Genomic DNA, 26,616 nt, shown 5'->3' with positions numbered 1-26,616 from the left:
AGTATTTCCCAAGAGATGGCAGTTTCTTAACCTTTTCTCTGATTTCTGATCTGCTATGCTGTCTCTGGGCATCTCCTTTAGTCTTGCTTCATTCATTCACTCTATTCCCACTCTCACTGTTGAAAAGCTATAGAGTCTCACACCTTTTTTTGTTTGTTTTCATTTTTTGTTGGTTTTCTTTTAACTTTTAGGTTTAGGAGTATACAGGCAGGTTTGTTATATAGGTATACTCATATCATGAGGGTTTGGTGTACAGATTATCTCGTCACCCAGGTAGTAAGCATAGTGCCTGATAGGTATTTTTTCTGATCTCTCACTTATCTCATCTTCCACCCTCAAGCACGCCCTAGCATCTGTTATTCCCCTCTTTGTGACCATGTGTTCTCTTTATTTAGCTCCTGCTTATAAGTGAGAACCTGAGGCATTTGGTTTTCTGTTCCTGCTTTAGTTTGCTAAGTATAAAGGTCTCCAGTGCCTTCCATGTTGCTGCAAAGAACATGATCTCATTCTTTCTTTATGGCTGTGTAGTATTCCGTGGTGTATAGGTACCTAATTTTTTAATTCAGTCTACTGTTGATGGGCATTTTGGTTTATTCCATGACTTTGCTATTGTGAATAGTGCTGCAGTGAACATACGTGTGCGTGTATCTTTATGGTAGAACAATTTATATTCATTTGGTTATATATTCAATAGTAGGATTGCTGGGTTGATGGGTACTCTGTTTTTAGTTCTTTGAGGAATCACCACACTGCTTTCCACGATGGCTGAACTAATTTACACTCTGACCAGCAGTGTATAAGTGTTCTTTCTCTGCAACCTTGCCAGCATCTGTTTTTTTTTTAATGTTTTTTTTTTTTTTTCTAATAGCCATTCTGAATGGTATGAGATGATATCTCCTTTTGGTTTTGATTTACATTTCTCTAATGATTGGTGATATTGAGCATTTTGTCATATGCTTGTTGGCCACATGTATGACTTCTTTTGAATAGTGGCTGTTTATGTCCTTTGCCTACTTTTTAAGGGGTTTTGTTTGTTTATTTGCTTGTACATTTGTTTAAGTTCCTTATAGATTGTGGATATCAGACCTTTGTCAGATGCATAGTTTGTAAATATTTTCTTCCATTCTGTAGGTTTTCTGTTTTCTCTATTGATAGTTTATTTTGCTGTGCAGAAGCTCTTAGGTTTAATTCGATCCCATTTTTCAGTTTTTGCTTTTGTTGCAATTGCTTTTAGGGTCTTCGTCATGAAATCTTTGCCAGTTCCCTTGTCCAGAAAGGTGTTTACTAGGTTATCTTCCAAGGTTTTTATAGATTTAGGTTTTACATTTAAGTCTTTAATCCATCTTGTGTTGATTTTTGTATATGGCATAAGGAAGGAGTCTGATTCCAATCTTCTATATATGGCTACTCTGCTTAAAAGCTCCTTGAGCTAATAAACAACTTCAGCAAAGTTTCAGGATACAAAATCAATGTACAAAAATCAGTAGCATTCCTGTACATCAATAGCATCCAATAGCACCAAAGTGGAGAGCTAAATCAGGAACCCAATCCACATCAATAGCATCCAATAGCACCAAAGTGGAGAGCTAAATCAGGAACCCAATCCCATTCACAATTGCCACAAAAAGAATAAAATACCTGGAAATACAGCTAACCAGGGACATGAAAGAACTCTACAATGAGAAGTATAAAACACTGCTCAAATAAATCAGAGATGACACAAAAAATGGTAAAACATTCCATATTCCTGAGTAGGAAGATGCAATATAGTTAAAATGGCGATACTGCTCAAAGCAATTTACAGATTCATTGCTGCTCCTATCAAACTATCAATAACATTCTTCATAGAACTAGAAATTAACTATTTAAAAATTTATATAGAACCAAAAAAGACTCTGAATAGCCAAGGCAATCCTAAGCAAAAAGAACAAAGCTGGAGACATCACGTTACCTGACTTCAAACTATACCACAGGGCTACAGTAGCCGAAACAGCATGGTACTGGTATAAAAACAGACACATAGGCCAATGGAATAAAAACAGACACATAGACCAATGGAATGGAATAGAGAGCCCAGAAATAATTCCACACACTTACAACTATCTGATCTTCAACAAAGTTGACAAAAGCAAGCCATGGGGAATAATGTTCAGTAAGTTGTGCTGGTCTCACACGTTTGTCCCCTCTGAAAGTTCACAGTGGGCATAGCCTGACCATTATGTTGAACCCTGTTTTTCTTTGGAGGTGCCTGTCTTAGGTCTCTAGTGGGTTTAATTAAAACCAAGTAATTTAATGTGGATTTCTTTTATGATATGACTTTTCTCTTTAGAATTTGTTTTTGCCTCGATTATATCTGTTCTACTTGATCTCTAAATTAACTCGTTTGTTGTTTTAAATCATCCAGAGTGTGGCCCATCAGAAAATACAGATGAAACCATAAAGATGAGGAAAATGTATAGTCTGTATGCTAAAATAGGTCATCATTATTTTTTATGCTACAAATAAGATTTTAGTCAAATAAATACAAATTTAGAAAATATTCAATTCCACAAAGTAATCAAAGACATAAAATCCATAAAATATCTTTTGTTTAATTAGTAGAAAAATTAGCAGAAAAACTTATAAAAGTGTTGGTGATTATGCAATGAAGTAATACTCTACGAAATATCTAGGGACAATGTAAATCAGAACATACCATAAGCAGAGTCATTTAACCAGATATTTGGGAGTCTAGCTTTCACTTGTGTTTGTCTTTACATACAAGCATATGCATTATGGATCACAGTCTTCATACCCCTCATCCTAGTAGCTTCAAAAAGTAATTCCAAAGAAATTATCCAAAGTATATAAAATTATGTAAGTTTTAAAATGTATTATGATATTTTTTGTTTATAGTTTTTCTGTTTAAAGCCTGCTAGAATCATACTGACCCAGTATAACATATGAAAAAACATATAAAATGGACACTGTAGTCATGCTCTTGCATTTTCATGATCTCTTACTAGAACTGACTTACTGTGTTTCTACTAGCCAAAACAAAAAGAAAGAAAGAAAAAGAAATAACCTAAATATCCAGCATAAGAGGAATGGCCAAATAAATTGTGGTATACTTCCAAAAAGGAATACTATGGAACAATTAAAGGAATAAACTACAACTAGATGCAATACACTTCAAAATTTTAACATTCATAATATTCAACTGAAAAAGGAAGTTGCAGAAGGACCTACATAATATTATAGAAAGTTTCAAAATATGTAAAATAATACAACATATTGTTTCTGGTTATATACTTGTCATAATAGTACTTTTAAAAAACAAATGGGATGCCTAATACCAATAATGGTCATCTCTGGGGAGTGGGAGGAAAATGATTTAGGAGGTCACACAGGGGCTTGAACTGTATTTGTAATGTTTAGGGGATACATAAGTATTCATCTTATGATTCTGTATTTTTCTGTATGGCTGAAAGATTTTATAATTTCAAAAAAGAAGGATGATTCACTAAATTGATCAGAGTCTTTTTAAAACATATATCATCCTGTCTTTTGAAAAAGATGATAAATAACAGATATGAAATTTATATAATTCACTAAATGTAGAGTACTTTGAATCTTTTAAAGAAGACACTAAAATATTAATTTTAAAATCCATATTTTCAAAATTGACCTAGAGTTTATATTCATAAATCTCAGTATTTTCTAAGAAAACAAAATGCATTCCCTCAATTATTTTTTTCAGGTAATCTTTTTGTTTTAAATAATTATTTTCTTTTCTTTTTTTTTTTTTTTTTTTTTTTGAGACGGAGTCTCACTCTGTCCCCCGGCTGGAGTACAGTGGCGTGATCTTGGCTTACTGCAAGCTCCACCTCTCGGGTTCATGCCATTCTCCTGCCTCAGCCTCCCAAGTAGCTGGGACTACAGAAGCCCGCCACCACACCTGGCTAATTTTTTGTATTTTTAGTAGAGACGGGGTTTGATGGGGTTTCACCGTGTTAGCCAGGATAGTCTCGATCTCCGGACCTCGTGATCCACCCACCTCGGCCTCCCAAAGTGCTGGGATTACAGGCGTGAGCCACTGCGCGTGGCCATAATTATTTTCATTTTATATGTGTTAAATCATAAAGCAGTAAACACTGTTTCTAGATACAGTAGGGATTATTGTTCACATTTGATTTTTAAGAATTTTTTAACTTGGAAGGAAGTTTCTGAAATTTATTCTCTGTAGAATATTGTATTCTACAATATTGTAGAATATTGTTTCTTACTTAAGATTTCAAATATTGTTTGTCTGCTTTCAATTTAGAAAAGAAGTAATTCTTGATTAAATAACTGGGCTTTGTGAATTTCACCTTAGTGTTACAGCTACTGATGGTGATGGAGCTATTATATAAGATGATTGCCATCAGATGTTAATTCCAAGATTATTTGAATGGAAGGGTATTATGATGACGAGAACCTTAGGGAAATTCCTAATAGAAAAACAAGTGATTTTAAGTTTTGTTGAAATTTTATTTTAATTTATGTTAGATTCATTAACTTTATGATTTACAATCTTGTGTTTCAGGGAAAGGTGGCCCAGACAGCGTGTATGTCAGCTTGCAAGCATTTAGCTACATCCTTGATGCAACTTTTGTTGGAAGCTGAAGTGCGGCAGCTTACCTTGGGAGCATTACAGCAGTTCAACTTGGACGTCAGAGAATGTGAACGTAAGACAATGACCATCCCTGTGCTTGTTTGTCTTACCAGCAAACTCATTTCTGTGGGGAGAAAAATGTTTTAGGTGTTTAGGGTCCTTGTTCCTAATGGAGTCAAAGAATACCTAGATAACAGAGATAACTTATAGAACATCTAGAAATAGAGTATATCAGCAAGCTAATTTGAACTCCCAGAAGTGCTTAGACCCATATTTAAAACAGAAGATCTCTAGCTACAAGGAAGTTTGCAATCTATAGGGTGATATAAGGGAGGTGTGCATTTAATAGACACTAAAGAAAACCCAATTGGTCCAAAGGCTTCAAAAGAATGTAGCTTCTATTCTAACACCTTTCTTCTAATATTCTATTTAAAAACTAGCTACATCTTATATGCAAACTCTTGTTAGTCTAAAGAACAAATGGTGTGTGCATTAATTAGTCAGAAATGCTTTCTATTATAAGAAATAAAAAACTTAGAGTGGCTTAAACAAATAAATTTTATTTTTCCAGAAGGCAGACAGTTGCTGTATTGGTTTAGTTGCTTAGTGATGTCATTATGGACCCAGGCTCTTTCGTTTCTCCTCCTTTGGTATAATTAGAGTGTGAACTCTTCATTTTCATATATATTACTGTCAGAAGAGACCCACATTCAAGACAGGAAATGGACCAGCCTTCACCTATTCCTTTTATTAAGAAAATAAGAACCTTTTAAGGAGATCCCTGACAAACTTTCCTATATGTCTCATTGAACAAAACACTGCCATATGATCACTTCCAGCTCTATGGGAGGCTGGGGGATTGAGTATCTGACAAAGTGAAGTAGAAGCATCATTATTGGCATAGTTGACTCATCATAAATCATCTACTCGAAGTTGAATGCAAAATTAGGCTTTGATTAGGAAAGAATGAAGAGCTGTCAGTGAGAAATGAAAATGAACAAGAAATGATATGACTCTTGGAATTTTTTTTATTCTAAGAAAATTAAACTAATGGGAAATTATATGAGTCTGCTCACACCCTTGGCCCACATTTTTATTTTACTACTTACTGGTTTCCTTTGCTTGACTTTTGATATGTGGAAATTAAGGTTTTATTGGCAATGCTATTTTTAATTTAAAAAGGCATTAATAGGACTTCCAGTTATAGCCATCACAGAGTAAAAGATATTAAAGTTACCCTTTTGCCATAAACAATTATAAAATTGAATGAACTACATGAAGCAACCCTATTCATGCATTTGACAGAAGACATAAAAAGGCAGTGATACTTCAAAGAAAGGGAAACACATAAGGTAATCTTGCCATTCTTCCCATTTTTCTGTCTGGGAACACTGTCTAAACAGTAACATAGGAAAGTAGAGCCCAAACAAAAAGCAGTGTTTTTACAAAGAAAACACAAAAGCAAAATCCCAGAGACTGGCTTATAGGGCTGGTGTGACAGCTGGGATTGGTGGAGCAAGGTACCAGAGAGCAAGGAGTTGTTCAAAGAAGTAGTTCTATTAATCAGCACTGGAGAGCCCTTGAGTCTTTGGTAAAAAATTTAGTAGCCATGTGCAGAGTGAAACTCTGTGAGGCTTGGCAAAGAACAGCCACTGGACGTCTGTGAGATGAATAAGGGTGCCAAAGGTCACTGGAAACATACACAGAAACATTGGAATTCTGACCAACCAGAATGGAAGAGTCCAGCTAAACATCTTTTGCATTCAGTAAGACCCCAGAAGATGATGTCTTAAGAGTGCTACTCAAAGCTCTAGAGGAGGAGCTCCTCTGTTTTTTTTTTCTTAATTGTATATGTTCATCATGTACACTTGTTTTGAAATATATATACATTGTGGAATGGCTAAATTGAGCTAGTTAATATATGTATTACTTCATATACTTTTTTGGGTGGTTAAAAAAACAAAGTCTCCTTTCTTAGCAATTTTCAAGATTTCAGTACATTGTTATTAACTAATGTCACAATGTTGTATAATAGATCTCTTGCACTTATTTCTCCTAACTGAAATTTTATATTATTTGATCAATATGACTCAACTTCTGTGAGTTCATTGGCAGCCACCATTCTGCTGTCTACTTCTATGAGTTCAACTTTTGTAGATTCCATGTATAGGTGAGGTTATGCCCTATTTGTCTTTCTGTGCCTTTTCTTACTTAACATTAGGTCCTCCAGGTTCATCCATGTTGTCACAAATGACAGGATTTCCATCTTTTTAAAGTCTGAATAATATTCCATATTTTATTGTCTATTTATATTACATTTTCTTTAGGCATTCCTCCACTGATGTACATTTAGATTGATTCCATATCTTGGCTATTGTGATAATGCTACATTGAACATAGGAATGCAGATATCTTTTTGGCAAACTGATTTCATCTTCTCTGAATATATACTCAGTAATGGGATTGTTGAATCATATGGTAGCTGTATACTTTAAAACTAGTTGAGGAATTCCCATACTGTTTTTCTTAATGGCTGTACTAGTTTACATTTCCACCAATAATGCACAAGGATTTCCTTTTTTTTTCACATCCTTTTCAACACTTGTTATTTCTTGTCATTTTGATAGTAGCTATTCTATTAGGTATGAATTGATGTGTCATTATGGTTTTAATTTGCCTTTCCCTGATAATTAGTGATTCCGAGCATCTTTTCATATTCCTGTTGGCCATATGCATATCTTCTTTTGAGAAATGTTCATTCAGGTCCTTTACCCATTTTTTAATCGAGTTATTTTTCTTGCTGTTTAGTGTGAGTTTTTGACATATTTTGAATATTAACCCCAAAAGCTTCTCTTGACCCTAACAATTTCACAAGATAAAGTGACTCTGCCGATAAAAAAAAAAAAAAAAAAAAAAAAAAAAAAAAAAACAGCCTTTCAACAAAACTCAACAGCCTTTGAAGGATGAGGAAGAAAAGACAATTCCACACTCTCAAGCACATAGCATACACAGTTTTACAGCTTTTTGCTTGTGACTCTGAGGCAAGGCCATAAAGAATGGTGCTGCCTCCATCTTGGCTGCTGTGTAAAAAGTCTAGCTATGCTGAGGCTTCCAAGCTTGAAGAAACTTAAGCAAGCTCAAAATTTGACACGCAGAGAAGCAAGAAAATGTTATCTGTAACAGAAGAAAAGATAGACAATAGAAATAGATCCACTGATGGCACATATGTTGGAAATTTCAGACAGGGGCTTAAAATAATTTAGTATAGTCAGTAATTTAAGAGATAAGATGGACATAGTACATAACTGGGTTCAGAGTTTCTCAGGTTTGAGAAACAGTATTAACACACTAATTTAAATAGCTCAAAAAACTTTAGCAAGATAAATACAAAGAAAGCTACACTGAGACACATTGTAATCAGATTGCTAAATAAAGTATAATAAAGAGAAAAATGTTAAAGCAGCCAAAGAAGAAAAGGCGTATTGCATAATGAAGAACAGTGATAAGAACTACAGCCAGCTTACCAGAAACAGTGCAAACCAGAAGGTAGTAGAATATCTGTAAAGTCCTGAAAGAAAAACAAAACAAAACTTGTCAATGAAAACTCTGTATCTTGTGAAAATATCCTTCAAAAATAAACGGAAAATAAAGACATTTTCAGATAAACAGTAGTTGAATTTGTCACCAGATTTGCACTACACAAATGTAAAAGGTAGTTTTTCAGGTTAAATGGAAATGATACTATATGTCACCCCAGATCTATAATATAGATTACATTGTTCAAAGATGTCTGCAACAGTATCTCCCTTACCACATTTTTTTCTAGAACCTTGAGACTACTTCATTACGAAATGGCATCTAATTCCCCTCCCCTTGAATCTGGGAAAGCTTGTGAGTTGACTGTAACCAACAGAATATGGCAGAAGTGGCCCTTTGTGACTCTGAGGCAAGGCCATAAAGAATGGTGCTGCCTCCAGCTTGGCTGCTGTGTAAAAAGTCTAGCTATGCTGAGGCTTCCAAGCTTGAAGAAACTTAAGCAAGCTCATGTGGAAAGACCACAGGAAGAAGGCTTGAGCCTATCTTAACAGGTGCCTAGCTAATTTCTAGCTGTCTCATTTCCACCTTTACTGTTTTCTTTCTTCTGCTTACTTCTCATTTATTTGCTCTTCTTTTGTTAGTTTCTTTTGGGTAGAAACTTAAATAATTTATTTGAGATTTTCTTCTTTTCTAATATGAGCATTTTAGTATTAGAAATTATTGTCTAAGTATTATTTCAGCCACAGTATACAAATTTTGATGTGTCATGTTTTAATTTTTATTCATTTCAGTATTTTCAAATTACTTTTGTGTTTTACCTATGGGTTATTAAGAAATGTGTTACTTCCCAAATATTTAGAAAATTTTTAGATCTATTAATACTTCTGTTTTAGGTTTCTAGTCTACTTTCATTTTGATCAGAGAGCATACTTCATATAATTTCAGTTCTTCTAAATTTGCTGAGACTTGTTTTATGACCCAGTATATGGTCTAGTCAAATGTTCTGTTTGCACTTAGAAAGAATGTGTTTTCTGCTGTTACTGCGTGGAGTAGCCTATAGACATCACATGGGTAAAGTTGATTGACAGTGTTATTCAAATCTCCTGTATTCATACTGACTTTCTTTGTAGTTGGTTTATTAATTACTGAGAAGAGTTGAAATCTCCAGTTATATTTATCAATATCAATCCTGTCAGTTTCCATTCTATCAGGTTAATGCATTTTGAAGCTCTGTTATTGGGTGCATACTACTTAGAACTGATATTTCCCTATGATGCACTGGTTATTGTTATGATGAAATGACCCTGTTTATCCCTAGTAATATGTGTTATTTGAAAAAAATATACTTTTTGTGATACTGGTATTGACCCACTCAACTTCCTTATGACTTTGTTGTGTTTGCATAAATATATCCATTTCTATCTTTATCTTTTTTGCTTTTTTTTTTTTTTTTGGAGAGGCTGGAGTGCAGTGGTGCGATCTCCGCTAACTGCAAGCTCCGCCTCCCAGATTCACGCCATTCTCCTGCCTCAGCCTTCTCCTGCCTCAGCCTGTAGCTGGGACTACAGGCGCTTGCCACTACGCCCGGATAATTTTTTTGTATTTTTAGTAGAGACAGGGTTTCACCGTGTTAGCCAGGATGGTCTCGATTTCCTGACCTTGTGATCCGCCTTTCTCGGCCTCCAAAAATGCTGGGATTACAGGCGTGAGCCACTGCGCCCGGCCAGGTTTTGCTTTTTTATTCAATATGAGAATCTTTTATTTTTAATTGGGTTGTTAGGTGACTTATATTGAATGTAATTTTTTAATTTTTGTAGGTATATAGTGGGTATATATATTTATGGAGTACATGAAATATTTTGATACAGGCATGCAATGTGTAATAATCACATTGTGAAAAATGGAATATCTGTCTCCTTAAGCATTTATCATTTGTGTTACAATCTAATTTACTCTTTTAGTTATTTTAAAATGTACAATTAAATTATTTTGACTGTTGCCACCCCCTTGTGCTAATATTAGGTCGTATTCATTTTTCTAAGTGTTTTGTACTCATTAACCATCCCTACTTCACCTCTCAACACTCTGCTTCCTGGCCTCTGATAACCGTCCTTCAACTCTCTGTCTTCATGAGTTTAATTGTTTTGATTTTTAGATCCTACATATAAGTCAGAACATGCAATGTTTGTCTTTCTGTGTCTCGTTTAACACTTATCATAATGACCTCCAGTTCATTAAAATGACAGGATCACTGTTACAAATGACAGGATTTTTTTTTTTTAATGGCTGAATAGTACTCCATTGTGTGTAAGTACCATCAACAGATTGTCCATAAATCTGTTGATGGACAATTAGGTTGCTTCCAAATCTTGGCTATTGTGAATGGTGCTGCAAGAAATATGAGTGTGCAGATATAAAATCTCTTTGGTATACTGATTTTCTTTCATTTGAATAAATACCCAGCAGTGGGATTGCTGGATCTGGATCTTATGATATCTGTATTTTTACTTTTTTCAGGAACTTCCAAATTATTCTCCATAGTGGATTTTTTTCTTTTTTGGAGACAGGGTCTCACTCTGGAGGCACAGGCTATACAGTGGCGTGACTTGGCTTACTGCAATTGTTGCCTCCCAGGCTTAAATGATTCTAGTGCTTCAGCCTCCTGTGTACCTGGAATTACAGGTGTATGCCACTATGCCTGGATAATTTTTGTAATTTTTAGTAGAGATGGGATTTCGCCATGTTGCCCAGGTTGGTCTCAAACTCCAGACCTCTTATGATCCACTCGCCTCAGCCTTCCAAAGTATTGGGATTACAGGAGTGAGCCACCACACTGTCTCCATAGTGGAGTGAGCCACCACACTGTCTCCATAGTGGAGTGAGCCACCACACTGTCTCCATAGTGGTTATACTAATTCACATTCACAACAACAGTATATGAGAGTTTCCTTTTCTCCACATCCTTTCCAGCATTTGTTATTGCCTGTCTTTTGGATAAAAGACATTTTAACTGGAGTGAAGTGCTATGTCATTGTAATTTTGATTTACATTTGCCTGATGGTCAATTATGTTGAGCACCTTTTCATATACCTGTTTGCCATTTGTGTGTGTTCTTTTGAGAAATGGTTATTCAATTCTTTTGCTCATTTTTAAATTGGATTATTAGTTTTTTTTCCTATAGAGTGTTTTATCTCCTTATATATTTGGGTTATTAATTCCTTGTCAGATGGATGGTATGCAAATATTTTCTACTATTCTGTGGGTTGTCTCTTCACTTTGTTGATTATTTCCTTTGCTGTGCATAAACTTTTTAACTTGATGTGATCCCATTTGTCCATTTTTGCTTTAGTTTCCTGTGCTTATGAGGTATTAATTAAGAAATGTCTACCCAGGCTGGGCACAGTGGCTCATGCCTGTAATCCTAGCACTTTGGGAGGCTGAGGCGGATGGATCACTCGATGTCAGGAGTTCCAGACCAGTCAGGCAAATATGGTGAAACCCCGTGTCTACTAAAAACACAAAAATTAACTGGCCATGGTGGCACACGCCTATAATCCCAGCTACTGGAGAGGCTGAGGCCGGAGAATTGCTTGAACCTGGGAGGTAGAGGTTGCAGTGAGCTGAGATTGCACCATTGCACTCCAGCCTGGGCATTGCAGTGAGACTCCATCTCAAAAAAAGAAATGTCTGCCCAGACTGATATCCTGAAGAGTTTCCCTAATGTTTTCTTGTAGTCCTTTCTTAGTTTGACGTCTTAGATTTAAGACTTTAATTCATTTTGATTTGCTTTTTATATATGGCAAGAGGTAGGGGTCTAGTTTCATTATTTTGCATATGGATTTCTAGTTTTCCCACCATAATTCATTGAAGAGACTGTCTTTTCCCCAGTGTGTGTTCCTTTTTTGAGACAGAGTCTTGCTCTGTCACCCAGGCTGGAGTACAGTGGTGCAATCTTGGCTCACTGTAACTTCTGCCTCCTGGGTTCAAGCAATTCTCCTGCCTCAGCCTCCTGAGCAGCTGGGACTACAGGCACGTGCCACCACACCTGGCTATTTTTTTGTGTTTTTAGTAGAGACAGGGTTTCACCGTGTTAGCCAGGATGCTTTCTATCTCCTGACCTCATGATCCGCCCACCTTGGCCTCCCAAAGTGCTGGGATTACAGGTGTGAGCTACCACACACCATGCCCAGCCAGTGTGTGTTCTTGACATCTTTGTCTAAAAGGAATTTACTCTAGGTATGTGGATTTTTTTCTGGGTTCTCTATTCTGTTCCATTGGTCTGTGTGTCTGTTTTAATGCCGGTACCATGCTGTTTTTATTGCTATAGCTCTGTAATATGATTTGAAGTTAGGTAATATGATTCTTCCAGTTCTGTTCTTTTTGCTCAGGATATCTTTGGCCATTCTGGGTCTTTTGTGGTTCCATATAAATTTTCTGATTGTTTCTTCTATTTCTGTAAAGAATGTCATTGGTACTTTGATAGGAATTTCATTGACCCTGTAGATTGCTTTGGGTAATATGGGCATTTTAACAATATTGAGTCTTCCAATCCATGACCATGCAATATCTTTGCATTTTTTTGTATGTGTCCTCTTTAATTTCTTTCATCAGTATTTTACAGTTTGTAAGATCTTTTACTTCTTTGGCTAAGTAAATTCCTAGGTATTTAATTTTATTTGTGGCTATTACAAAGGGGATTACTTTTTTATTTCTTCTTCAGATTGTTCACTGTTGGCATATAGAACTGCTACTGATTTTTGTACACTGATTTTGTATCCTGCAACTTTATTGAATTTATCAATTCTAATCATTTTTTTTTTTGGTGGAGGCTTTAGGTTTTTGTAAATATAATATATCATCTCCACACAAGGATAATTTGACCTCTTCCTTTTTGAGTTGGATGACCCTTTTTTCTTTTTCTTGCTTAATTGCTCTATAGGACTTTCAATACTATGTTGAATAACAATGGTGAAAGTAGGCATCCTAGTTGTGTTTCACTTCTTAGAGAAAAAGCTTTCGGTTTTTCTCCATTCAGTATGATACTAGCTGTGGATCTGTCATACATGGCTTTCATTTTGTTGAGGTAATGTTAACACCCAGATTTTTTAGGGTTTTTATCAGGAAGGGATGTTGAATTTTATCAAATGTTTTCCAGCATCAGTTGGAATGATCATATGGTTCTTGTCCTCCATTCCCTTCGTATGTTGTATCACATTGATTGACTTGTGTATGTTGAACCATCCTTGCATCCGTGGGATAAATCCCACTTGGTCATGATGAATGATATTTTTAATGTATTGTTGAATTCAGTTTGCTAGTATTTTGTTGAGAATTTTTGTGTCAATATTCATCACAGATATTGGCATGTAGTTTTCTTTTTTGATGTGTCTTTGATTTTAGTATCAGGGTAATACTGACCTTGTAGAATGAGTTTGGAAGTATTCCTTCCTCCTCTATTTTTCAGAACAGTTTGAGTAGGATTACTATTAGTTCTTCTTTAGATGTTTGATAGAATTCTGCAGTGAATTGGGTCCCAGGCTTGTCTTTACTGGGATACTTTTTATTATGGTTTCAATCTTGTTACTTGTTATTGGTTTGTGTTCTAGGGCCTGAAATGGGGGCCTCATGACTCTGCCTAGTGCCCTATCCTACTGTGGCTGAGCTGGTATCTAAGACACATGACAGAGTCCTCTTTTTTTTTTATTTTATTTATTTATTTTTTATTATACTTTAAGTTCTAGGGTACATGTGCATAACGTGCAGGTTTGTTACATATGTATACTTGTGCCATGTTGGTGTGCTGCACCCATCAACTCGTCAGCACCCATCAATTTGTCATTTATATCAGGTATAACTCCCAATGCAATCCCTCCCCCCTCCCCATGATAGGCCCCGATGTGTGATGTTCCCCTTATTCTGCTCTTCTTAAGCAGAAGGAAGGACTCATTTTCTAGCTATGAGCTGCACTGCCTGGGGTTGGAAGAGAGGTGGCGCAAGCATTCCCTTAGCTGCCCTGGCTGGGTTACTGCCCAGGTCACATACCACCCTAATCCTCTGGCTCTGAGCCCAGCCCAACACTAAGAGTTGCCTTAGCGTTGCATTCCTTGTGTCCTAGACTGTCTTTCAAGTTTACTTAGGACCCCAGAGCACTTTGGCCTGTGGTGATGAGGCTTGCTGAGAACTCAAGTTCTGACCTCGGGAATGGATGATTCTCCTTTGGCTAGGTCTGGTCCAAATGTTCCCTCCACGTGTGGGTTCTGACAGCCCAGCCAGCACAACTTTTTTCTCCACTGTGACAGGGCAGGACTGAGGTCAATATAAAGTCCCCCAGTTGCTGCACTCTCCCTTCCCCAAGAGCACAAACTCTCCAGGCCATTCAGCCACTGCCAGGGGCTGGGGGAGGGGTGGCGTCAGCAATACAAGATTGTCTTTCTGCCCATCTTCAATGCCTTTTTTAGCGATATGATGTAAAAATATAGGTAGCGTTATTACTCACCTGATTTTTGATTCTTGTGCCAGTGCTTTTCTGTCTGCAGATAGTTGTTAAAATTTGGTGTTCCTGCAGGGGTGGGGTTGGGGAGGGGGGATCAGACAAATGATGTAGTCTTACATTCTACTATCTTGTTCCACCTCCTGAATGTAATTTTCAGTATGCTTGGGCTTAAATCTATCATCTTGCTGTTCATTTTCTATTTCCTTTTTCATACTTTGTTCATTTTTCTTCTTTCATTGCTTTTTTTTTTTTTTTTAGATTAACTAGTGCTTTTTATGTGATCTATAGTTTATTAGCTCAAACTCTTTATTTTATATTTTAGTTTTTGTTCCTGGATTTACAATACACATCTTTAACACAGAATACCTTAAAATAATATTATGCCATTTTGCATTAATGTAAGAATCTTACAAAAGTATTGTTCTTCTTCTGTCTATTGTCCTTTGTGCTATTGTTGTTATACATATTACTTCTACATAGTCTATAAACCCCACAGTACATTAGTACTGCATCTTTACTTTAAACACTCATTTATTTTATAAAATGTCTAGAAATGATTAATATATATTTCATAATTACCCATGTGTTTACTATATTTTGCATTCTTCATATCTTTGTGCAGATTCAGATTTCTATCTGATATCATTTTTATTCTACTGAGGAGCTTCCTTCAATGTACATTATAGTACAATTCCACTTATGTTAAATTCTCTAAACTTTTTTTTTTCTGGTAAAATCTTCAGAAATATATTTTCACTGTATAATGAATTCTAGGTTAACAGGGTTGTTTTTTTCTTTCAACATTTTAAAGAGTTCTAAGTATTTTCTTTTGATTGATACGGTTTCTGATGATAAGTTTTTTGTTATCTTCATTTCTTTGTACAAATTATGTCCCATTTTCTCTACTTTTTTGAGATTTTCATCACTGGTTCTCAGCAATTCCATTAGACTGTGTCTTTTCTGTGGGATTCTTTAGGTTAATTCTGTTTAGAATTCATTGAGTTTGGACATGCGAGTTTATACCTTTTATTAAATTTGAGAAGGCTTTTGCCATTATTTCTTTGAATATCTTTTCTATCTCTCCTTTTTGTCTGAAACTTCCTTTACATGTATTTTAGACCACTTCACATTGTCCTGTAAGTTACTGATATTCTGTTTATTTTCTTTTCAATCTTCTTTTCTTCTTTATGCACTTCACTTTGAATGCTCTCTATTGATGTCTTCGAGTTCTTTGAACTTTCCTTTTGCAATATCTAATCTGCTGCTTATCTGTTTTCAATGTATTTGTCATTTGAGGTGTTTTTTTTTCACTTTTATATGAACTCCATTTGGTTCTTTTTTTTTTTTTATTATTATACTTTAAGTTCTAGGGTACATGTGCATAACATGCAGGTTTGGTTACATATGTATACTTGTGCCATGTGGGTGTGCTGTACCCATCAACTCGTCAGCACCCATCAATTCGTCATTTACATCAGGTATAACTCCCAGTTATTGCTTTCTTCATAATATTCCTGTTCCTCTACCTTGTTAACACATGGAACATTCTTGTAATAGCTATGTAACAGTCCTGTTCTACCAGTTCCATCATGTGTATATTTTCCAGGTTATTGATATTGTTCACCTGATTATAGGTCATATTGTCCTGTTTCTTTGCATCCTGGTCATTGTTTACGGGATTCCTGAAATTTTACATCTCATATTGTTGGATGCTGTATTTTGTTGTATTCCTTTAAATAATATTATATTTTGTTCTGACGTAGATTTTAGTTATTTGCAATTGGATTCTTTCGATACTTTCTCTTAAGTATATAGCGGGTCCATAGCAGCTTTTTGTCTAGGTCTAATTTGTCACCACTTCTAAAGCAGTACCCTTGGGAGAATTCTGCTTGATGCTTTGGATAGCTCAGAGGTCTTTAAACTCTGGCTGGTGGAAACACAAAATATGGTCATCCCTGTAAGACTTTCACAAATTCTTATCCTTTTCATTTCTAATGGTTCTTTCTCCAGCCTTTGGTAATTGCCTACTATACATACACAAATTAGTACTCCACCAAATACCAAAAGGACCCTTCTGTAATTTTCCTGGATGCTCTCTTTTGCAGCATCCTCCTTTCTGATACTCAGTCCTGTAAATAATTGTTGCCTTGAACTCCTGGGCTCTAGTTTCTGACTTTTCAACTTAGTAAGACAACCATGTTCTGTTTCAGTTCTCTCCCTTTGCCTGCTTTGTAGCACAGCCTGGAAGCTGCCTCTAGGGTAGCTTGCCTCCCTTGCTCTCCTGCTCTCAGTATCATTATGTCTGTGGGATCATAATTCTGCATTACCTCTTGTCCAGTATCTAAAACCATTTTTTCAGACTCCTTGTACAGTTTTCCAGGTTTCCAGGATGTTTTTACACTGGAAAGATTAGTGCTGTGCCTATTAGTTTATCATGATCAGTAGCAGAAACAAGTGAATACTTTTCAAGATTTTTAGGTATTTTTTTTTTTTAAGTGAAAGTAATATCTATTCATTGTGGAAAATGGTGGGGAAAAAAAAAAAGTATAGGAAGAAAATGAAAACTACCCTAATCTTACCATTCAGAAATAAGCACACTCCCATGCCTTTCATCTAGACATGGTAATATACAATAGCAACAGAACCATTTCTAGAAGTTGCCCGCCACATTCCTTGCATCTAATTAGCCAAAATTGTTTCACATTCCTCTGTCTTAATCAGTTATTTAGTAGGAGATTGAAAACATAATGATAGGCTAAACCAATCAAAATTATTCTTGAGATGAGAATGAAGTCATCCTTTTCTGAACTTTGAGGAAAAAGTAGAAGCTCATTCTCTTATAAAGAAAGGAAGGAAAGGGCTTTGGTGTAGGCAATCAACCAATACCACTGGTTAAATAACAAAGTCTGGTGAATTTTGGGGAATGACCAACTACAAGACTGCATTTTTGACAGAGATAAGAGATAAACAGGGATGAAGGATGATAAAGCTAAAATATATGCACTTTCAGTAGGAGTGATGATGGACTGGGAGAAGCACTGAAGAGTAAGAATAATGACCATCTTAAGGCCTGATTTTGAATGAGCAGCTTCTTCTTGAGAGAGCTGTAGGAGAATCTGCATCCTTAATGCAGAGCCAGCTTTCAGTTAAGACTAAAAGAGCATTTAATGAAAAGGTGGAAACACAACAGAGTTTGTTAACCATGTAAAAGAGGTTCCAGAGAGCCAATATCTTATCTGAAAAGCCATTTGGTATTTGTAATAACCTTTCAGACTTAAAAGCAAATTGAAGCCAACATTTGAAGGGCATGACAGTCCACGAATAACCATAATATCAGCACTGAAAATTTTTTTCTTCATATATTGTGGAGCCACTAAGGTTCATTGATTTAGAATTTAATGTTTCATTCCTGATTGGCAGTAATTTGTCTGTCAAGAAACTTTTCATGGACATTTATTTTACTTTAAAAGAAAGAATTCTATTCTGTGTCTTTCCCTATACCACCCCCCTCATTTTTTTTTCTTTAATGCTCAGTGGTCTATAAAAAAATCTTAAAGAAATGATACATAAAATTCAAGTAACTATACAGAGGCGTGTAAAAGCAGTCCCAAATGACAAGATAATTAACACTTATATCTTTCTACCCAGTGGTTTGTGCATGAGGTATTTTCCCTTTTTGTCTGTGAGTCCTTGGAAGAACTGTATAGGTCCTAAAAGAAATCAAACTCTGGGCAAGATAAAATGTGAATATACCTTGAATGTTTCTGAATATGAGGTCAGGTCTGCCATTTTCTTAGGTCCCAAATGCATAGAGGTGTTATATGCACTACCAAGAGCCTGAGACATTCAGCTAGGATAATGTAGTCATTAAGAATATAGATTTTAGAGTCACTTCAACAGAATGGATTCTGGTTCCCACTTACTTTTAGTGTTACCATATGTAAATTATTTAACCCCTTACAACTCCATTTATGAGGTAGGAATAATAATAGTACTGAATATTATAAAGATGAGAGGGTTTGGATTAAATGAGACAATACATGAAAGGCTATATTTCATTGTGTGGTAAAGCACTAAGTATGCACTAATTATTAGCTGCTCCTATTTTTGTCATCACCATCATCATCAGTAGCAGCAGTTAGCAAATCTGCTAATTCATATTAAGCATATCCAGCATGTCTCAGAAGGTCTTTTGCAGAGTACTTGAAACTTTGTCACAGTTTGTGACAGGTTTAATTTGGTATAATACATTGATTTTGCTTCTTGGTAGTTGTCTGTGAAACTCCTATGGCTGTCCTGAAAGGTATGATCCAGAACTGATGATTTTCTAATTCTCAGCTTGATTATTTTACAAACAATTAGTCAGTTCAGCTCTTTTCTACAGATGGTAACTACTGCTTAGGGTGCCATTATGTAACAGGAGTATTATTGTTAGGTAATTCTTGCTGACAGGCTACCAAACCAAATAACTCTAAGGTGGAAGTCACAAAATTTACTAGGTGTGATGAAGTCATCACTTTTCCTTTAAAAATTGATAATGACCTCTATGTTTTTCTGCTTTGTGTGGATTTCATCTTAGATCTCTGTATGTTTGTATGTTTTATATTTGGTTTTAAACATTAGAGCACTGGATCCTGGCAGAGAAACCGAGATTTAAACACCAGCAGGTGTTGATTGCCTACTAGCTTCTAGATCTAACTTAAGCTATTGTATCTCTCGTGCACTAGGATGTTCAGTCTATGTCTGGGTTTGGAATTTCCTATGCTTTCTCTTCGTATATTCAAAATGAGGAAGTCTAGATTCATATTCCAGCTCAACCACTTGTTACCAACATTAATTCAGTAATCTGCTCATTCAGTCAGCAAATATAATTTGGGCACCACTCTATGCAAAATACTATGGTTGGAGGCTGGAGATGAGAAATCATGGATTTTAAATAGGAGGGTGACTCTATTAGATTTGTATTTTCAGAAAGAACTTGCATTTCGCAGTAGCCTCAGAGACTAGTTAGAAGGCTATTGCAGTAATCTACGGTAGAGATGATTTGGTACCCTCAGTATATATTTGTATGATAATTCAAGCCACGAGAGTGAATGAATCAATTCATTTAACCTCTCAGAACCCATCAATAAGCTAGAAATACTAATTCCTGCTGTATTTGTCTCACATTATTGTTATAAAGTCAAATGAGATAATATATATAAAATCATTTGAAACAGCCATGGAAATGTTATTTGTTATAATTTGTTATAATTATCATTTCTTTATCTATATGCCTTTATGTGTTTTCATTCATATTTCCACTAATTTATGGTCTACAATGTTAAACATTTTCAGTTTTCAATTATCTGCATAGCTCCCTAAATTATTCAAAAGATTGGTACATTAAAAATATAATTAAACCAAATCCAGGACACATTTCTTTGCAAAGAAATACAGCAACAATTGCATCTTTTTAAATGTAATGCAATCCATCATTTCCCAGGACCCCTGAATCTTTTTGACAGTATAAACTGGATCCATGAACAGGAGGGATAGAATGCATCTTATCACATTCTCTCAGATCTTGATGGTCAATTAAATATGCTTTGGTTTAATTCTTTTGAAAGGGCACAAGGGCTTCTAAAGCCTTCCATATCACCATTCTTATCATAATAACCCTCACTCTACAGGTAAGGAAACCAATATAGAGATTTTGCCTAAACACAGAATTTAGGGAAACGGCTTCAGAGTAAATTATTGGTCTCACTGAGTCTATTGTGATATATACTAGCGGCAGAACAGCATTTACTACTTAACCTCCTCACTCTGATTGAAAGATCACATCATCCCTGAAGAATTTATTTTATCTCAAAGTCAGTATCCAATAGTTCCTGAAAAGTTTGAAAGTTTCCATCTCTTTGTATATATTCACAAAAATAAATGGCTACAGGTTTGTGATATAGCTGACTCTACGCTGGCTCAGGTGTGAGATGTTTTCATGAATATTAACCAGGCAGTCCTTAATAGACTTGCTTGTGGTTTTGTCACTGGGACATCAGAACTAAAGAATCTTTATAAAGAGATCTCACTGAACCCTAGGTACCAGGCATCAACAACTACCAATTGGCATAACTCTGCCTACTTCATTTTGTTTTCTCCACTACTTGAGCCCAGCTATCCTTGCCTCTCCAGTTCCATATACTTAATTATCCACCTTTGGTCTGAGATTCCCTCACAGGGCTTCAGGCATTCCATTATCAATCTCTTCCTAATGTGTGGAAAAGGGAATAGTGGAGAGTCCTGAGGACCCTGGTGAGAAACACAGGGCAAGCATATATGACAGATCCACACCAGCATTTTTCTTTTGCAGCCTTTCAAGTTTATATTATGCAAAGGGACCTTTACATCAGCAAACTGTGAAAGTAACTACTAGTTACTACGTTAAATCAAGCTTCTCCAGTGAGATGTCCTAGAGTAATTAAGTTGTCAATCAAAATTACGTTTAATCGTTCTTGAAGAAGTAGTGCAAAATGGACAACCACACAGTTTTCCTTGTTTTTGCTGAGTTTACCTAGAAAACTCTTACATTTCCTTCTGGATATAATTCCTTTCTTCTCTACTTTTATTTTTTCTTTTTAACCTTAACACATGTTGTATGTAGATCCTAGTCACAAGACAAGATTCTGTAAGGGACAGAGCATAGCAGAGCAAAGTGCTTCTCTTCTCTGGGAATGGGGTTGCAGTAGAAAGTATTTTGGAGAAGAATAAGGGATCGAGGTTCCATGATTTCTTTTTTTTTTGAGATGGAGTCTTGCTCTGTTGCCCAGGCTGGAGTGCGGTGGCGAGATCTCGGCTCACTGTAAGCTCCGCCTCCTGGGTTCACGCTATTCTCCTGAGGTTCCATGATTTCTTTTACTATCCTTGCATTTATCAAAAAAATATGATGGGATTATGAAGGCAACAGAAACTTGAAATCAACTTATTTGATTTTCAGCTTACTCAGCTATCCAGCTGCAGAAGGAAGGGGATTATTGCAATAGAGCTTCATTATAGTTCTGTGTTTCCTTAGATTCCTGAGACGGGCATTCTAGGAAGGATGAGAATTGGCCTCATTTTTATCTTAAGTTACCCAGTGTTGTTAAAAGTGATCACTTGGCTTGTATTCCTCAATTTCTTTAAATTGATAAATGGCAGCAGACACTAGTCCTCCATAGCTTCTCCCTCAGTGGGAACATAATCATAAGTGACTTAAGATAATACCTTAATTATGAGCTTGGCTGCCATGTTCCACAGACTGTTGGCTTTCCATCCTGGGAAATGAAGTTGTACTATAAAAATGTATCTGAGAAGTCCAGGTGCAGTGGCTCACGCCTGTAATTTTAGCACTTTGGGAGGCTGAGGCAGGCAGATCATTTGAGCTCAGGAGTTTAAGACCAGCCAGGCCAACATGATGAAACCCTGTTTCTACCAAAAATACAAAAATTGGCTGGGCGTAGTGGCACATGCTTGTGGTCCCAGCTACGTGGGAGGCTGAGGTGGGTGGATTGCTTGAGTCTGGGAGGTGGAGGTTGCGGTGAGCTGAGATTGCGCCACTACACTCCAGTTTGGGTGACAGAGCAAGACTCCATCTGAAATAAACAAACAAACAAAAAATCTGAGGCTGGTTAATTTATAAAGAAAAGAGGTTTATTTGGCTTATGGCTCTGCAAGCTGTACAAGAAGCATGGTGCCAGCAGATCCTTTTGGTGAGGGCCTCAGTAAGCTTCTAGTCATGGTGGATAGGGAAGGGGGAGCAGGCAGAACACATGGCAAGAGAATGAGCAAGAGAAGTGGGGGAGGAGCCTTGCTCTTTTAAACAGCAAGCTCTCACATAAACTCATTACTGTGGGGAGGGCACCAAGCCATTTATAAGGGCTCTGCACCCATGACCCAAACACCTCCCACTAGGCCTCACCTTCAGCATTGAGAATCATGTTTCAACATAAGATTTGGAGGGGACAAATATACAAACAGAAATATACAAACAAATTTACATATCAGAAGGGAAGTCTCAATCCCCTTTCCCTATCATTAGTTAGCAGGAATTTCCCTGCTAACTAATTCCAAACATTCTACTTTCTCTTTTGTTTGGCAGCTCATTCCCTAATAATAATCTGTCTTAATTAGAGTATGTGTATTTGCAACTGTCTTAGTCCATTTGTCCTGCTATAACAAAATGCTTGGGACTAGGTAATTTATAAATAATAGAAATTTATTTCCTACAGTTCTAGAGGCTGGAAGTTTAAGATCAAGGTATTGTCAGGTTTAGTGTCTGGTGAGGGCCTGAAAACTTCTTCCAAGATGGTGCCGTATTGCTGCATCCTCTGGAGGGTTCAAATGCTGTAATCTCACAAAGTAGAAGGGGTAGAAGGGCAAAAAGGGCCTAGGTAGTTTCCTTCATTCCTTTTGTAAGATTACCAATCCCATTCATGATGGCTGAGCCCTTATACCCTAATCACCTCCTAAAAACTTTACCTCTTAATCCTGTTGCATTGAAGATTAAATTTCACCATGAATTTTAGAGTGGACACTAACATTCAAACAATAGAGCAAGGAGCAAAAATCTATTCAAACCAGTTCAAGAATAGAGGAGGGCTTATTTTAAATATACTTATTTCATAGAGTCTAAGAAAAAGGTAAACAGTAGATTAGTTAGGGCAAGGATCTTGTCGCCCCACTCAGTCCTATCTCCTTCGGACTTAGCATAGTGCCTGCCATATGGTACATTAATAATAAATATTTTTTGAGTGAGTAAATATGATACGATTAGCAATTACTTCAGTTTCTAGATCTGTTTGGTCGGCTCTGAAGATGGGAGGGAGTTAAGGTAGGAAGTAGCTTGGGATAGATACCACGAGATGTGAATAATAGGGAAAACTGGGATGTGGTTGCAATCTTAAGGAATATTCTCTTAGCATGGTGTGCAACTGGAGAGTCAGTGAATGGCAATTTTGGTACATACATCCTACCACAAACTTGGATGGATTATAAAGCTGTATTTACCACCAACAGTCAATTCTTAATATGCCAGCAATATTACACATAATAATTAAAATCTTAGGTGATGGAAATAGATAGATTCCTTTAAAACCTGGATCTTCAATGTAGTAGTTTGGGCATACTCAACTTCTAGAAACCTTATTTTTTTCATTTGTAAAATGAAATTATATTTGTACCTATCTCATAGACATGTGATGACTAAATGAATAATTGCTATTGTAAATGCTCAGTAATTGTTAGCAGCCATCATCATCATTGGAAAGAGTACTGGGCTGGAGGTCATTGTATTATAACCTCAATTTTGCCAATGGCTAAGTATAGTCTTGGTCTTGGGTATTCATTAAACCTTGTTTGGGCTTTGGGCTCCTCATTTACGAAATGAGAAAGGTGGTCTAGGTGATGTCTGAATTTCCATTTAGTTCCAAGATATTAAGATTTATTATGAGAAGGGGAATCATGTGGTTAGCTTTATGTCTGTGGAGAGTTGTTGTAAGTATTAAATGAGACAATGCATGTGAAATGCTTTACAGATGACAGAACATAAATACATACTGTAATTATTAGATAAATATTAAATATGTTTATGTGGTTTTCATTATAGTTATATAATATGCCATGTTTGCCAGAGGACTTATACAGTAGTCCCCCCTTATCTATGCAGTATATATTCCAAGAGCCTCAGTGGATGCCTGAAACCGTGGATAGTAGTGAACCTTATACAGTCGTACATTACTTAGTGACATGAATGTGTTCTGAGAAGTTTGTAAGGCGATTTCATTGTTGTGTGAACATCATAGAGTGTACTTATACAAATCTAAATGGTATATAGCCTACTACACACCTAGGCTACAAACCTGTACAGCATGTATAGTACTATATACCATAGGCAGTTGTAACACAGTCAGTGGTAAGAATTTGTATCTAAACAGAAGAGGTAATGTGTTACACTATGACCTTTCAATGGCTACAGCATCACTAGGCAATAGGAATTTTTCAGTTCCATTATCATCTTTTTTTTTTTCAGTCTTGCTCTGTTGCCCAGACTGGTGTGTGGTGGCACTATCTCGGCTCACTGCAACCTCTACCTCCCAAGTTCAAGTGATCCTTCTGCTTCAGCCTCCTAAGTAGCTGGGATTACAAGTGTGCTCCACCACACCCGGCTAATTTTTGTATTCTTTTTTTTAGAGACAGGGTTTCACCATGTTGGCCAGGCTGGTCTCAAACTCCTGGCCTCAAGTGACACACCTGCCTTGGCCTGTCAAAGTGCTGGGATTACAGGCATGAGCCACCATACCCAGCCCAATTCCATTATAATCTTATGGGACCACTGTCATATATACAATTGATTGTTGACTAAAACATCATTATATAACACATAACTATATATACTATGCTTTTTCCTATACATGCCTCCCTATGTTAAAGTTTAGTTTATAAATTAGGTACAATAAGATATTAACAACAATAACTAATAATAAAATAGAACAATTTTAACAACATGCTGTTACGTAATATAAATATGGTGTCTCTCTCTCAAAATATCTTACTGTACTGTACTCACCCTTTTGTGTTGATGTCAGATGATAAAACGCCTGTGTGATGAGATGAAGTGAAGAGAATTCCAGAATTCAACAATTTACACATTTTAAATTACACCATTCAGAGTGGTGTGATGAAATCTTGGCTGTCCCACTTAGGCAAATGAATCATCCCTTTGTCCAGTGTGTTCACGCTTTATATGCTACCTGCCTGTTAATCGTTAGTCACTTAGTGGCCATCTCAGTTCTCAGTTCTGCTTTTTTAGTATGGCAGTGCTTGTGTTCAAGTGACTCTTATTTTACACCAATAATGGCCCCACAGTGCAAGGGTAGCAATATAATATTTTCAGTCAGTGGTTGACCATAGATGACTGAAACCATGGAAAGTGAAATGGCAGATAAGGGAAAGACTACTATATTCAGAGTATATGCAAGCAGAAAGCAGGCTTTGGGTGTTGGCTCTTGTAAAGTCAATGGCCATGTAATAAGGTCAATAATTTTTTACTAAAAGAAAATTTATATGTGATTATTTAAGGCGGGACTATCTCATATAGTCTGCCTTATACTATTTACTTTGGGGTAGTGTTAGCTTTTTTGTTTGTTTGTTTGTTTTGTTTAAGATACAGGATGTTGCTGTGTTGCTCAGATTAGAGTATGGTGGCTATTCACGGGGGCAATCATAGCATACTACAGCCTTGAATTCCTGGATTTAAGCAATCCTCCTGCCTTAGCCTCCTCAGTAGCTAGGACTACAGGCATGTACCACCATGCCTGGCTGGATAATGTTGGTTTCAGAGGAAAATCAAACTGTCCAGTCAAGCTCTGAAGCACTGTAGTATTCTGGTAGAGACGTTTAGTGTGGTTATGAGTGAGATCAGAGTTGCCGTAATAAAACATGTTAGCTAAGCAGTCCTGAACGTCAGAAGAAACTAAAGAATATGAATAAATTTATTTTGGAAACTTGGATATCTGAACATGAACATACTGGTAGAAATGTATTTTAAAAATAAAAGTTGACTCTACGTGAAATTAAATAAATCTTGGGAATGTTTAATCATTGTAGCAAATGGCACCATTTCATAGTGAGGAATTCTTATAAAACATTTTAAATGTACTTCTTTTTCAATTAAAATATATTTTAATACCCTATCCAAAGGATACTTTACAAATTGTGTCTTAGACATTTGATACCTCCTCAAGAATTAAAAGAGAGCATCTTAAGAATGTAAGGTTTAAAGAGAGACAAATGGAGGAAGTTTGAACCCAATAAAGTTTTAACTTCATCTACTAGGTTAAATGAAAATAACAGATGTCCCTTTTGTTAGAGAATTTATAGTGCTTTAAAATGCAAATTTCCTATGGGTGGACTACTGAAGGACATGTTGTGTGTTTCA

General features: G+C 36.2%; 1 protein-coding gene across 1 annotated transcript in view; it reads left to right on the top strand.

Moving 5' to 3' along the window:
• Positions 1–26,616, top strand: part of EXOC6B (exocyst complex component 6B) — a 694,448-nt gene that overhangs the window by 464,389 nt on the left and 203,443 nt on the right. Inside the window, exon 21 of the mRNA XM_030920515.1 lies at positions 4,565–4,706. Coding sequence (XP_030776375.1) covers positions 4,565–4,706 — 142 coding nt within the window. The remainder of the gene's footprint in view (positions 1–4,564; positions 4,707–26,616) is intronic.

The sequence above is a fragment of the Rhinopithecus roxellana genome, chromosome 17, assembly GCF_007565055.1.
Source record: "Rhinopithecus roxellana isolate Shanxi Qingling chromosome 17, ASM756505v1, whole genome shotgun sequence".
Lineage (NCBI taxonomy): Eukaryota > Metazoa > Chordata > Mammalia > Primates > Cercopithecidae > Rhinopithecus > Rhinopithecus roxellana.
This window is presented reverse-complemented; position numbering and strand designations above follow the sequence as displayed.